The sequence below is a fragment of the Arachis duranensis genome, chromosome 8 (genome assembly GCF_000817695.3).
Source record: "Arachis duranensis cultivar V14167 chromosome 8, aradu.V14167.gnm2.J7QH, whole genome shotgun sequence".
Taxonomy (NCBI): domain Eukaryota; kingdom Viridiplantae; phylum Streptophyta; class Magnoliopsida; order Fabales; family Fabaceae; genus Arachis; species Arachis duranensis.
In genome coordinates, this window is record NC_029779.3 from 45,511,107 (window position 1) to 45,523,394 (window position 12,288).

Here is a 12,288-nt window from a genome sequence, read left to right on the forward strand (position 1 = left end):
AAAGAATTTACTTAAAATATAATTAATTATATATTATATTAAAAAATACTAAAAATATAATTAAATTTTAAATTAATTATTTAAATATATAATTTTAATTAAATAATTATATAAAATTTTGTATACTAGAGATACATTAAAATAAAATTCTTTAAAATATTGTGAATACAATTATATATTATCATCTAAAGATTCATTTACTATAGTCAAAAGTGTGATCTGAGTAACCATGTAACAAGGCAATTAGCATAAAAAGGTAAAGTGATACACTGTAACTTGTAAGTAAGTGGCAAATTAAAAGTGTTGATTTTTCAGTGGTGCATGCTGCCATACACTGTCATCATTCGCTAAACTCTTAAAAGTAACGACGGCAATGGATAGTTCAATTAGTATTAAACTATTAACATATTGAGGCATTATGAGCAGAGTCCATTTTCTTTTTTATGGAATAACATTTTCTTGCACAATATAATGGTGTGAGTCAATTTGTCTTATCACAATCAAATCCCCACGTTTAGCACACATCTTCCATTAATGAGTGTCTACTATTGCCTATGACCACATACCAATTTATAAGCTCTATCCTTGGTGGAATGTCGTCTCTGCAGATATTGTTAAATGTGTGTTTTATCTTTAGAGCATTTAAAATTTTATCCTAAGTACTTATATTTAAAATTATAGATAATAATAACAAGTGTAACTCCTCAAATGTATACGTTCTTAGTCAAAGAATTTTTTTTCCAGCTCAAATCCCAGTTTCGTATTAAACCATCTCAAAAATCATAATTGATAATAAAATCACCCTTTCAAAGTGGTTTACTCGAATTGTTTGTGGAACTGGGCCAGAGTCGGTGGTGGTGTGATTGGAGGTATTTATAAGGGATTTGATTTTGAATGCCAAATTAGCATGTATTTCTATAGAGTAGTGTAGATAGATTAGATAATAAAAAAAATTTACCAGAAATATAGAGATATTTATACAACGACTAAAACACTTGCCATTAGAAAGAGAAAGACTCTGCACCTAGTTGTGCAACAGTTATTCCCTTTAACGTCTTTTGCTGAACATATTAAAACGACGTACGTATTTTAACACTAAAAAATATATTAAATACTTAAATAGTGTGGTTTGAGGATTTGAACAATTAGTATTATTTAAAAGGAAGGAATATAAGGTTTTAGTATTGTTCAAATTCTAAAATGAGATCATTTAATTCTTTTTTTAGCACTAAAATGGGTACGACAACCTTTTAATGTGTTTAGCATAGCAATGCTTAAGTCACGTTACTAACACATTAAGTCCGGCGACAAAAAATATATAAAAAACTATTAAATTTAGAAGACCAAATTGTAATAATTAAAAAATCAGAGATTAAATCAATGTAATTCACCAATATTAGATATTAAAATAAGACTTAACTCGAAGTTCATGGCTTGCTCTCCAAATCGGATCAGATTTCGAATTTAGAGAACCTTATTGGTGGCTTGACCTGGACAATTCACCCCACGTTATTGTATATTTGTGTTTTATGTCTCGTTTTCTTCTACCCATTAATCAAACAAGCCCTGAGAACAGGAAGAGCTTCCCTCATATGCTTTTCATTCACGGTAAATCATTACTTTGTTCATTTTATTTGATTTTATAAAATTTGAATGTGTATTAATTCAAAGATTTTATAAAAGTGTAGCAAATTAAATGAGCTAGCCAGATCTATAAAACAAAATGAGATCAGAAGAACATAGTGTAAGACTTGTCTAGGAATATGGAAAATCAATTGTGAATTACCAAATTATCATTTCTAGCTTTTAAGTTTCTACTCTTTAATTGTACGTAGTAAAAATAATTTTTGTAAATCAAACTACTAAACATAAATTGTTTAATTCATACAAATCAGTTAGGACAAAATTTATTATATAAACCAATCAAGGTTAGCTCTAGTCTACTATTTTAATATTTTATCCCTAATGTTTCAAGTTCAAGTTTAGAAAAACATTAGAATTAAGAGAGTTACTCACATAAAAACGTTTAAAACGTCTTTTTTTAATATAAATTAGTTCAAGGAATAGTTTACTGATTTTTTGGCCAAATCAATTTATCTGATCTAATTTTGATAAAAATAACACAATTTTATCAATTATATGTATTGAATTTTAATTATTAAAAAACATCTTTAAAAACAAGATGTTTTAAACGTCTTTATTTGAATGGTTTTCGTGAGTTAATAGTTTATTATTTTTAGTTATTAATCCAAATTCTTTAGTCTAATAATTTAATAATATATTTTTACAACTAAAATATGATAATTAAGGATATTTAAAAAATTAGTTTATGTATCTTAAAGATGTAAATTTTTTTCAAATAAATTAATTTCAAAATGAAATTAAGCTTTTGTTTTTTTTTTAATAAAATAAAATGATATGTTATTGATTTACGAGATTGGAATCAATAAAATGATATGCGTTGATTTATTGCCAAAATTCAGTGGTATCATGCTACTAAAAGCACTTAATTAAAGACTAATTGAATTAAAAATTCTTTTTTTGGGGACCAAATATGAATTGGTGCAGTAAAACACAAGTTTAAAAATGTTTGGATTTTTGGGACTGACTCATTTGAAAGTAGAAAAGAAAAAATAGGCTAATTTTTTTATTATAAAGATAAGATTCATCAATGGAATGTAAAAATCAAAACAATATCTCAATTAAAAAACAAAAGAAATTTATCAATGATGTGCAATGATGAGTTTTTCATTTTGTTTTGAGAGAAACTACGAAAACCATGGAAAAAAAACTCACCTTTATTGAGGATGCATTGATGAAGATTAGGTAGAACTGTCACGACGATGACGATGTTGTTGTGGCGTTGTAGATGACAATGGAAAACTGTCAAGGATGACAGTGAAATGGAAAAAAAGAAGAGCAGAGCGTGTGTTTTTAAGTTTTAGAGAGAGTGAATTAAAAATTTTACTTTCTGCAACTCAAAAGGTAAATTTATATTTTTATCCTTGTTTCCACTTCTCCACCAATTTTCTTGATAATTTCAAAAAAAAAAATTTCTACATACACTTTTTTATTTTTTATTTAATTTCATTTCTAATCCAAACAAGAAAAAAAAGTAGTTTCTTCTTGCTAATTATGTTCTGGACTTTTTGCTAATTTGTTATTGTGGCTATGTTGCGGAATAAATTTGTTTTAGTATTATAAACACAACACTTTTGTGTTTATGAATTTAAAAATTATAGAATTATTAAAATATTTATAAAATTAAATTTATTTTTTTTAATATTTAATGATTTAATAATTTTTTTTAAATAAAAAAATAAATATGAAGGGTTTAGTCTTCCGTTAAACAGGACAAGTTAAAGATTTAGGATCGTTTCACTGGGTAGAACAGAACTGACTACCATCCATATGTATGACAGACTTTGTCCTAAACTAACTTTTTAGTGTCCTTGGCCTTAGAGCTAACGAGAAAAAGAAGGGTAAAGCTTCAATATGTTTGTTTTGTTCTGCTTAAACTTCTATTTTGTAGGTTATTTCTTTTAGTAGCAATGACCCTAAATTTCTAGGAGAATTAGATGGATTATAACCCTGTCAGTATTGTTAGAATTGGACTGACCTGTCCGGTCGGATCAGAAAATCAATGAACCAGTCACAAGGTCGGTCTAGTTGAATAATCTGATCGTATAAAAAAAAGAATCGGTATGACTTAGTTGGACCGTCCAGTTTTGACGAAGAACCGGTAAATTTGAAATCCGAACCGTTTTTTCAAAAGAAAAAACAAAGGAAAGAAACCCTACCCAAACCCAGTAACCGCCACCGCACGGTTGCTGCCACCTCGCCTCTGCCTCTCTGTCTGCGTCGCCGTCGTGCTTGGTCTCCCTCTTCTTTGCTCGTTGTCTCGTGTGCGTCTCTCGTCGTCGTCAGTCTTCGCACGGTCGCCGTCTCTCGTCTTGTTGCTAGTGCCTGCCTTATCCAGTCTTTGCTTTGCCGTGCTTGGTCTCCCTCTTCTCTGTGTTCTGCCTTCACATCACATCATCAGGTAAGCTTTTTAATTTTTTTAGTTATTCGGTTACTGGATTATAATCTGTTTAACAGATTAATTGATTAACTGATCAGTTGATTCTTGATTGTTGTTGATTATAATTTGTTGATTTTTGGCAGATTATTCAAGTTTTATTGATACATTGGAATATATGTAGTGTTATTATTTAGCAGCTGTTTGATGTTTTTTTTGCTGATGATTGATGTTTAGGGTTGATTTGTTGCTGTTTTTATATTAGTATGATAAATTGAGATGCTGTTTTTATATTGTTGGTGTTGTTTTTTATATTATTCTATGAATTTATATTGTTGGATAGTGGATAGGTTCTGTGAAATTGAGTTACTTCTTTGATTATATTGTTTTGGTAGTGGATAGGTTCTGAAAATGTATATTGTTATGCTCATGTTTATTTTGTTGCATAATTTTTTATTTTTTTGGTTTTGTTTGCAAGGGTCTAAACTAAGAGTATTTGGCACTTCTCAATTCTAAGCTTTATATTTAAAAGTTCAAATTTTTGAAATTTTATTGCATTCTTTTATTCCTTTTATCTGCAACATACGACTTCGACAAATAATGATTTGGTGAAATTAGTTTATATTCTGTGCATGAAGGGTTTATGATTATGTACTTTTGAAAATTCTAGTCATAATTGTCTTTTATGGGAAGCGATAAAATAAGTCTCAAATTAGTTATTTTTAGAAATTGAAACGATTGTTATTAAAATGATAGTGACAATATGTATTTCAAATTTTAATTTTAAGTTTTTAATTATTTTATAATTTTTATTTACGTGAGACTGAGTCAACCGATTCAACTAGTACTTTATTGGTTGAATCAATAACTCAGTGACCCAGTAGTTTGACCGATTCGATACTGGTTCGGTTCTAACAAATATGCTTTGTCCTCTTCTTTAAATTAGTGCCACTTGTCAAGCATACAACTGTCACATGTGTCAATCATGGAAAGGCAACACTCGTGAAGCAATAACCATGAATGAAGTTCTCTCCCATCTCCCATCTCCCATCAACAAGAAAGATGTTAAAAGTCAGTTAAGTTAGTTGTTTACTAAGTTGATCAGTGGTGTGAGAAGATACTATAATAAGTTAGAAAACACAATCGTGTCACTAAGAATTTCCGTGAGTATATCATTGAAGCATCTCTGAGGGAATCTCAATTGAAGGACTCAGTCCCAACTAAGAACAGTAATCTTCACTCTCGCAACACATTAATCCCCTAATTGTTTCTTCTTCTAAGCAAGTGTAGAAATCAATCAATGTAATTACAAAAAAAGAGTAATGCACAAACAACTAGAAGATGGATCAGACGATGTCGTTGAAGCTGACGAAAGTTGTTCTGAGCAACACCAACAACCCCAAGCTCGCATGGCATCTCTTGAAGCGCATCCTCTCATCCTCCACCTCTTCTTCCTTACCCACCCATGATCTCCTTCGTTCCACACGCGCCACCATGCGTGTCCTCATCGCCGCCAACATGCACCACCAGATTGATGACCTCTGTCAATTCATACTAGCCACGCAGCCTCCCCATATAGCCCACCCTTCCCTCCTCTCCCTCGTCCGGGCTTTGGCCCATTCCTCATCCCACCTACACCATGCCTTCTCCCACTTCAAGTCCCTCAGGGCCCATTTTCCCTCTCCTCCTCCTCCACTCTCCCTCTACAACCTCCTCCTCCGTGTCTCCCTCAACCAACACAGCTCCGATTTTGCCACGTGGCTATACGCCGACATGATCACTGCGGGGGTAAGGCCGCAAACTTACACCTTCAACCTCATGATGCAGTCGTTGTGTGATTCTGGTGCTTTGGACCATGCATGGAACCTGTTCGATAAAATGTCTTACAAAGGGTGCTACCCAAATGAGTTCACTCTTGGCATTTTAGTTCGTGGGTTTTGTAGGGCCGGTCTCACGAGCCAAGCATTGGATATACTTGACAAGTCATCGGGTCTTGTTGCCAATAGGGTTGTGTACAATACTCTCATTTCAAGCTTCTGTAAGGAGGATTTGACCGGTGAAGCTGAGAAGTTGGTTGAGCGAATGAGGGAACAGGGTATGTTACCAGATGTTGTCACCTTTAATTCTAGGATTTCGGCACTTTGTAGGGTCGGGAAGGTTTTAGAGGCGTCAAGGATTTTCAGGGATATGCAGTTGGATCAGGAGTTGGGACTTCCTAAACCTAATAGAGTTACTTATAACTTGATGCTAAAAGGGTTCTGCAAGATAGGGATGCTGGTGGAAGCAAAGGCTTTGGTCGACTCCATGAAAAAGGATGGCAATTTCACCACTTTGGAAAGTTATAATATATGGTTGTTGGGGTTGCTTAGGAATGGGAAACTGTTGGAGGCTCAGTTGGTTCTTGATGAAATGGTTGCGGAAGGCATTGAGCCGAATTCTTACTCCTATAACATTATGATGGATGGGCTATGTAGGAAACATATGCTGTTGGATGCCAGAAGGTTAATGGATTTGATGATAAGCAATGGTGTTTATCCAGACACAGTTACTTATAGTACTCTCCTCCATGGATATTGTAGCAAAGGAAAGGTATTTGAAGCAAAGGGTATTCTTCATGAAATGATAAGGAATGGTTGTTATCCAAATACTTATACCTGTAACACATTGCTGCATAGCCTGTGGAAAGAGGGAAGAACACTAGAAGCAGAGGAAATGCTGCAAATGATGAACGAGAAATGCTATCAGTTAGATACTGTGACCTGCAATATCATGATCAATGGTCTCTGTAGAAATGGAAAATTGGAGGAAGCAATTCAAATGCTAGGTGAGATGTGGACTGATGGACCAACATCCCTCAGTAAGGGAAACTCATTTGCTGGCCTAGCTAATTCAATCAACAATGTGTCAAAGTGCACACCTGATGTAGTCACATATACAATCATAGTTAATGCACTTTGCAAGGTTGGTAGGGTAGAAGAAGCAAAAAAGAAATTTATTGAGATGATGGCAAAAAACTTGCGCCCTGATTCTGCAATATATGATACATTCATATTAAGTTTTTGTAAGCAAGGAAAGATATCATCAGCGTTTCGTGTCTTGAAGGATATGGAGAGAAATGGATGCAGCAGGACTCTTCAAACTTATAATTCGTTGATCCTGGGTCTAGGAGGTAAAAGGCAAATATTTGAAATATATGGATTGATGGATGAAATGAGAGAAAAAGGGATATCTCCAGATATTTACACTTACAATAACATAATCACTGCGCTTTGTGAAGGAGGAAAAACAAATGACGCTACTTCTCTTTTGCATGAAATGTTGGATAAGGGCATATCTCCCAAAGTATCTACCTTCAAGATATTGATTAAAGCCTTTTGCAAGTCTAGTGATTTTAAACTAGCATTTGAGCTATTTGAGGTAGCTTTGAGTATATGTGGCCACAAAGGAGTATTGTACAGTTTAATGTGCAATGAGTTTCTTGCTGGAGGACAACTCTCTGAAGCGAAGGATCTATTTGAAGCTTCATTGGATAGATTTTTCGCATTGAAGGATTTCATGTATAAAGATTTAATTGATAAACTTTGCCAAAGTGAAAGATTAGATGATGCTGATTACCTTCTCCATAAATTAATTGACAAGGGATATGGATTTGACCATTCATCGTTCATGCCGGTAATTGATGGATTTAGTAAAAGCGGAAACAAACACCGAGCAGATGAATTAGCAAAGAGGATGATGGAATTTGCTTCAGAAGATAGACCTGCTGACAGAGCCTATCAAAATGGCAAGAGGATCTTTCCTAGAAAAGTTGAAAATGATGGTGGAAGTGATTGGCAGGATATAATCCACAGGTAAGGGTATTTTTTGTGCATTTTTGGGTTCTTTTCCTTGGGAAAATGAAGTTATTTGTTAGTTTTGGCTGTGTTTGAAAATTATTTTTTTACTTTTTTTTTTTGTTCTTTAATCATTCCATAATTTGCATTCTTAATTTCTATATACAATGATTAATCCTCCATAAATATGATCTGTATATGATTTCTTCTACAGCATTTGAACAATGATACCATTCATTGGTGTTTGGTTGAATGGAGTGCTACTATGTGATAGAATCTGTGTCTTCATTTCCATTATCTCATTTGTTAGACGGTTTCCTGGTTGATAAACTTATACAAACAATACATATCAATTTTTTTGTACTTGGTTCATTTTTGAAAAAGTTGCATTATCATGTGAATAAAATGATCTTGTATCAAAATTTGCTGTCATCACAAATATGTTAGTTCTATCAAACTATAAATAAACTTGGGTCCTGCTTTGAACATGGAAATGATTGTCAAATTACTTTAACATATATTCAATGCTCATTGATGATCTGTTATGTATTACTTAACAGGGATGGTGGCAGTGGTATTGCATTGAAAACTCTAAAACGTGTACAGAAAGGCTGGGGCCAAGGTAGTATCTCGAGTTTGCGGCCACCACAGGATGATTTTCTTGATTACTATGATGGTATTGGTTGATTCTTTGTTATTTCTTCGTATCTTCACCTTACTTTCAATCCCTGAGCCCTTAGGAGTGGATGATAGGAGAATGGAAAGGTTTGAACTGATTTCGGCCTGGTGAAGCAGGTAGATGAGAGTGGAAGATCTTTTTCTTGGATTACATGGCTCCTGAAACCATATCCTTGATTATTTGATAGTTCATACACTTGGTTCTTAGTAGAAACAGATTAGTCTCAGATGTAACACTTTGAATCTGTGGTATAATGGCCATATCCCTGTCCAGATTGTGAATAGCCACAGAAGCACTAGCTTACATAACTCGGATACTAAGAATTCATAGAAACCTAACCTGTGGAAAGATGTTAACAGATTTACTGATAATTGGATTTACTAATTTACCCTCGGATGATAATCTGTTCATTTGAACTTAGGAGTTTTTCTTACTGATGATGAATTTTATCCAACCCCTTCTCAAATAAAAGATAAATTACTCCTTATGACATGTCTTGATAGCTATCGGATAAAGTAGGTTATGTCATCATAATTAAAACTAACTCTTTATTAAAAGGGCTCTCTGGTATTTTTTTTAGCCAAATTTTTTTCTTTAATTTTGTCAAGTGTGAGAAAGAGGAGATTATTTTCTGGAAATGAAAATCCATATAATTTATAGCATCAATGGCTAGCCACAAAATCATAAAATGTAATTAAAAAAAATTGAGACAAGAAGATAATAATGAAATGCAGAGATAGGAAGTATGAAACCGAAATTAGAATAAATTATATATAAACCCTGCAAATTAAACTCGCATGGTGAGAATGAGATATTCACATGATTGAAGCAAATAGTAATTCACAAGGTGAATTAAAACAAATATTCTAAAAACAATAAGAATAACACAGCGTTTTCTATGAAGGGTAAACAATAAAATTTGAAGTGAAAACGAAATATATGCCGAGAAGGCAGAATGGGAGGACAAAGGTGGGATGAAAAGGAGAAGAGGAAGTAAAAGTACGAGAGGGGGAAAGGATGATTTGGTTTCTCTCCGGCATGTCCATCTTCATTATTAGGGTAACTCATTAAATTAAGAGTTAGTATTAATTATCATGTCATAATTCATTTAATTCAAACCATTAGATACCAGGAATAACTTGCATTTTATTTAAGAGAGGCTTAGGTAGAAATCATTTTAATGTATTGACCATTTCATTTGTCATAAAGTTATGTCTCTTTTACTTTAGTTTCCAATATTTTTAAACTCAGAAATAGTTTGCCAATCCTTATAATCACTAGAAAATCGACTAATTCATTTTGATCCATAGAGGTTCCAAAGAAAATTTGATTTTCTAGCTGGATTGTTTTAGTTCCTAAGACTTGAGCCTAAGTTATTTGGTTAAAAGAAAATAATACTTACACTCCGATCAATTCACATCGACCTGCTACCAGAATTTATTATATAGCCACATAACACTTAGGTAAAACACACTCTTATATATATATATATATATTTCGCCAATTCTTGTACATAAAATTGGTGCCTATCAATTATAATTTGTTCTAACTTGAAGAATGAATCAACGGCAACATCATAGTTCATTCATGCACTATTTTGTGTATTACTATGAAAGTAAACCGGCATTGTTTTATTTCTTGAACTTTAAAAGTAGTTATTTAGTTTCTAAAGTGATATTTTGTAAATTTTTTGAGTTTTTATTTTTGTTAACTTGGTGGTTAGTCAGTTACTATTGATTTGTCTATGTCAAAATGACATGATATGTCATGTGAAATTGAATAATTACGTGGCATACCGCACAGGATTGAACACAAATATCAGTCTACTATATCAGATTTCTAATGTAAGTGTTATAGAAAATCTTAGACTAATAAAAATGGATTAAGTTACTAAGGTGTATATATAATATGAATGACTGTTATACATATATAATTCCATTTCCTTTAGTTTTGGAGTCGAGTGGATCGATTTAGGGTTTATTTAGGTGTGCTTCTAAATTTTTTTTCGAGTTATTTTAAAAAAAATTTAAAAATAAAAATAATTTTATATTTAGATATCTTATGCAACAAATTTTTTTATTTATAAATTATATTTGAGTATAACTTATTAAATACACTAAAAAATATTTTTTATTAAAAAAATAATTTTTCTATCAACTTAAAAGATACCCAAACAAACACTTAAAATTATCATTTTATGATGCAATAATTTCATGGAATTGAATATAATAATATGTGTATAATAACATCTATTATATCAGAATAACATCTGTTTTATCAGAATATCAATAAATCCAATTATTATAATGGTTCGAAATTTCTTACCTAGTTCGCAATTTTAAGCCTCCCTAGATTTAGATTCGCCTTCCCAACAATGTGATATGATGCATTATCATTTATGCCTTTATGGGAACATAAAATTTTGGATTTAATAAAATAGTAATTGTTGACAAAATCTTTATATACTATAATAATTGATGGAAAAAAAAAAGTACTTTTATAGTTTTTATTTAACAATTTTATTAAGTTTTAATTTTATTTTTAACGTTTAAAATGTTCTATTTTTATTTCAAAAATATTTTTATTATATTTTTATTATTTGGTTAAAATTAAAATATTTTCTTTTAAAAATATTATTTTTTTCTATTATTATCCTTTTCTATTTTTTCACTCTTAAATCATTACCATCATCATTTTATTAATATAATTATGAATTGTATTACTATCTAAAGAAAATTATAATAGAGATTTTTTTTAAAAGATCAAATTTTAACTTTTACCCGAGAAATAATAAAAATATGACAAAAAATATATTTTGGACAAAAATAAAATATTTGAAATATTATGGACGAAATTAAAATTTAGTCAAAATGTTAAAAACTACATCAATAATTTATATAATTTGGGGTTAAATTATTGAAATTTTTTGAAAACAGGTAAAGTTGGAAATGACATACACTACTAACCAATCAAGTGAATTGATTGGATGATTGTTGATTGCTTAAAGAAAGGAGTTATTGAGTTCGAGTCAAATTATTATTGTGCTATTTGACATCTCCAATGGCGTCTAATAAATAGAATATTACTTTTGATATTTTTAAAAAATAAATTGATTTAAAATTAAATTTATATTAAAATTAGATTGATGAAATTTGATGAAATAAAATTGGTAATTTAGTATACATTTTGATAAAAAAATTAATAAATTTTGTTATTTGTATAATTATATTGATAAAATAATTAAAAAATAATATAAACTTTTAACTAAACTAAAATTAAGTATTGGAGGAATAAATTTTATTTTTAATTTTTAATTACTATTTATGACATATAATTTCACATATATTTATGTGTCATATTATAGGATCTAAAATAAAATTAAAATTAAATCTCGTCTTACTTAGCTATTAGTTATAATCTACTAAGTACGAACACTTTTTTATTTGTTGTATCTATATATCAGATATATTTTGAACACAACACTCATTGATATTTGTTTGACATACGTGTTTTCTGTGTCCAATTATGTTTTAATAAAATTTTTTTTTCAGACATACTTAAATACACTTAAATATCATTACGTATCAGCGTGTCCAACTTTATTCTTAATATGTATTTTTTAAATGAGTTTAAAAATAATTTATATTATTAATTATTAAAAAAATATGTTAAATATTTTATATAATAAAAAAATATTAAAAATAATTTAAAAATTAATTTATATTTTAATATCAATAAAATATTAAAATATTATTATA

General features: G+C 30.5%; 1 protein-coding gene across 2 annotated transcripts; it reads left to right on the forward strand.

Moving 5' to 3' along the window:
• Positions 1 to 4,023: 4,023 nt before the first annotated feature.
• On the forward strand, positions 4,024 to 8,981 carry LOC107463263 (pentatricopeptide repeat-containing protein At2g17140). Of its 2 annotated transcripts, XM_052252566.1 has the most exons (3): positions 4,024 to 4,042; positions 5,309 to 7,869; positions 8,412 to 8,981. In XM_052252566.1, exons 2-3 carry the CDS (start codon positions 5,360 to 5,362, stop codon positions 8,536 to 8,538), a joined length of 2,637 nt encoding a protein of 878 aa, XP_052108526.1. In that variant the 5' UTR covers positions 4,024 to 4,042; positions 5,309 to 5,359; the 3' UTR covers positions 8,539 to 8,981. The 2 variants fall into 2 exon arrangements, with proteins under 2 accessions (XP_052108526.1, XP_052108525.1); XM_052252565.1 differs by lacking the exon at positions 4,024 to 4,042 and having other exon boundaries at positions 5,127 to 7,869.
• The last annotated feature ends 3,307 nt before the right edge of the window (positions 8,982 to 12,288 follow it).

What these genes read in the sequence shown, in the direction of transcription:
- LOC107463263 (XM_052252566.1), top strand. Translation starts at nt 5,360, where the DNA reads ATGGATCAGACGATGTCGTTGAAGCTGACGAAAGTTGTTCTGAGCAAC. An exon ending in TGGCAGGATATAATCCACAG is followed by an intron (nt 7,870 to 8,411) that starts GTAAGGGTATTT and finishes ATTACTTAACAG; the next exon opens with GGATGGTGGCAGTGGTATTG.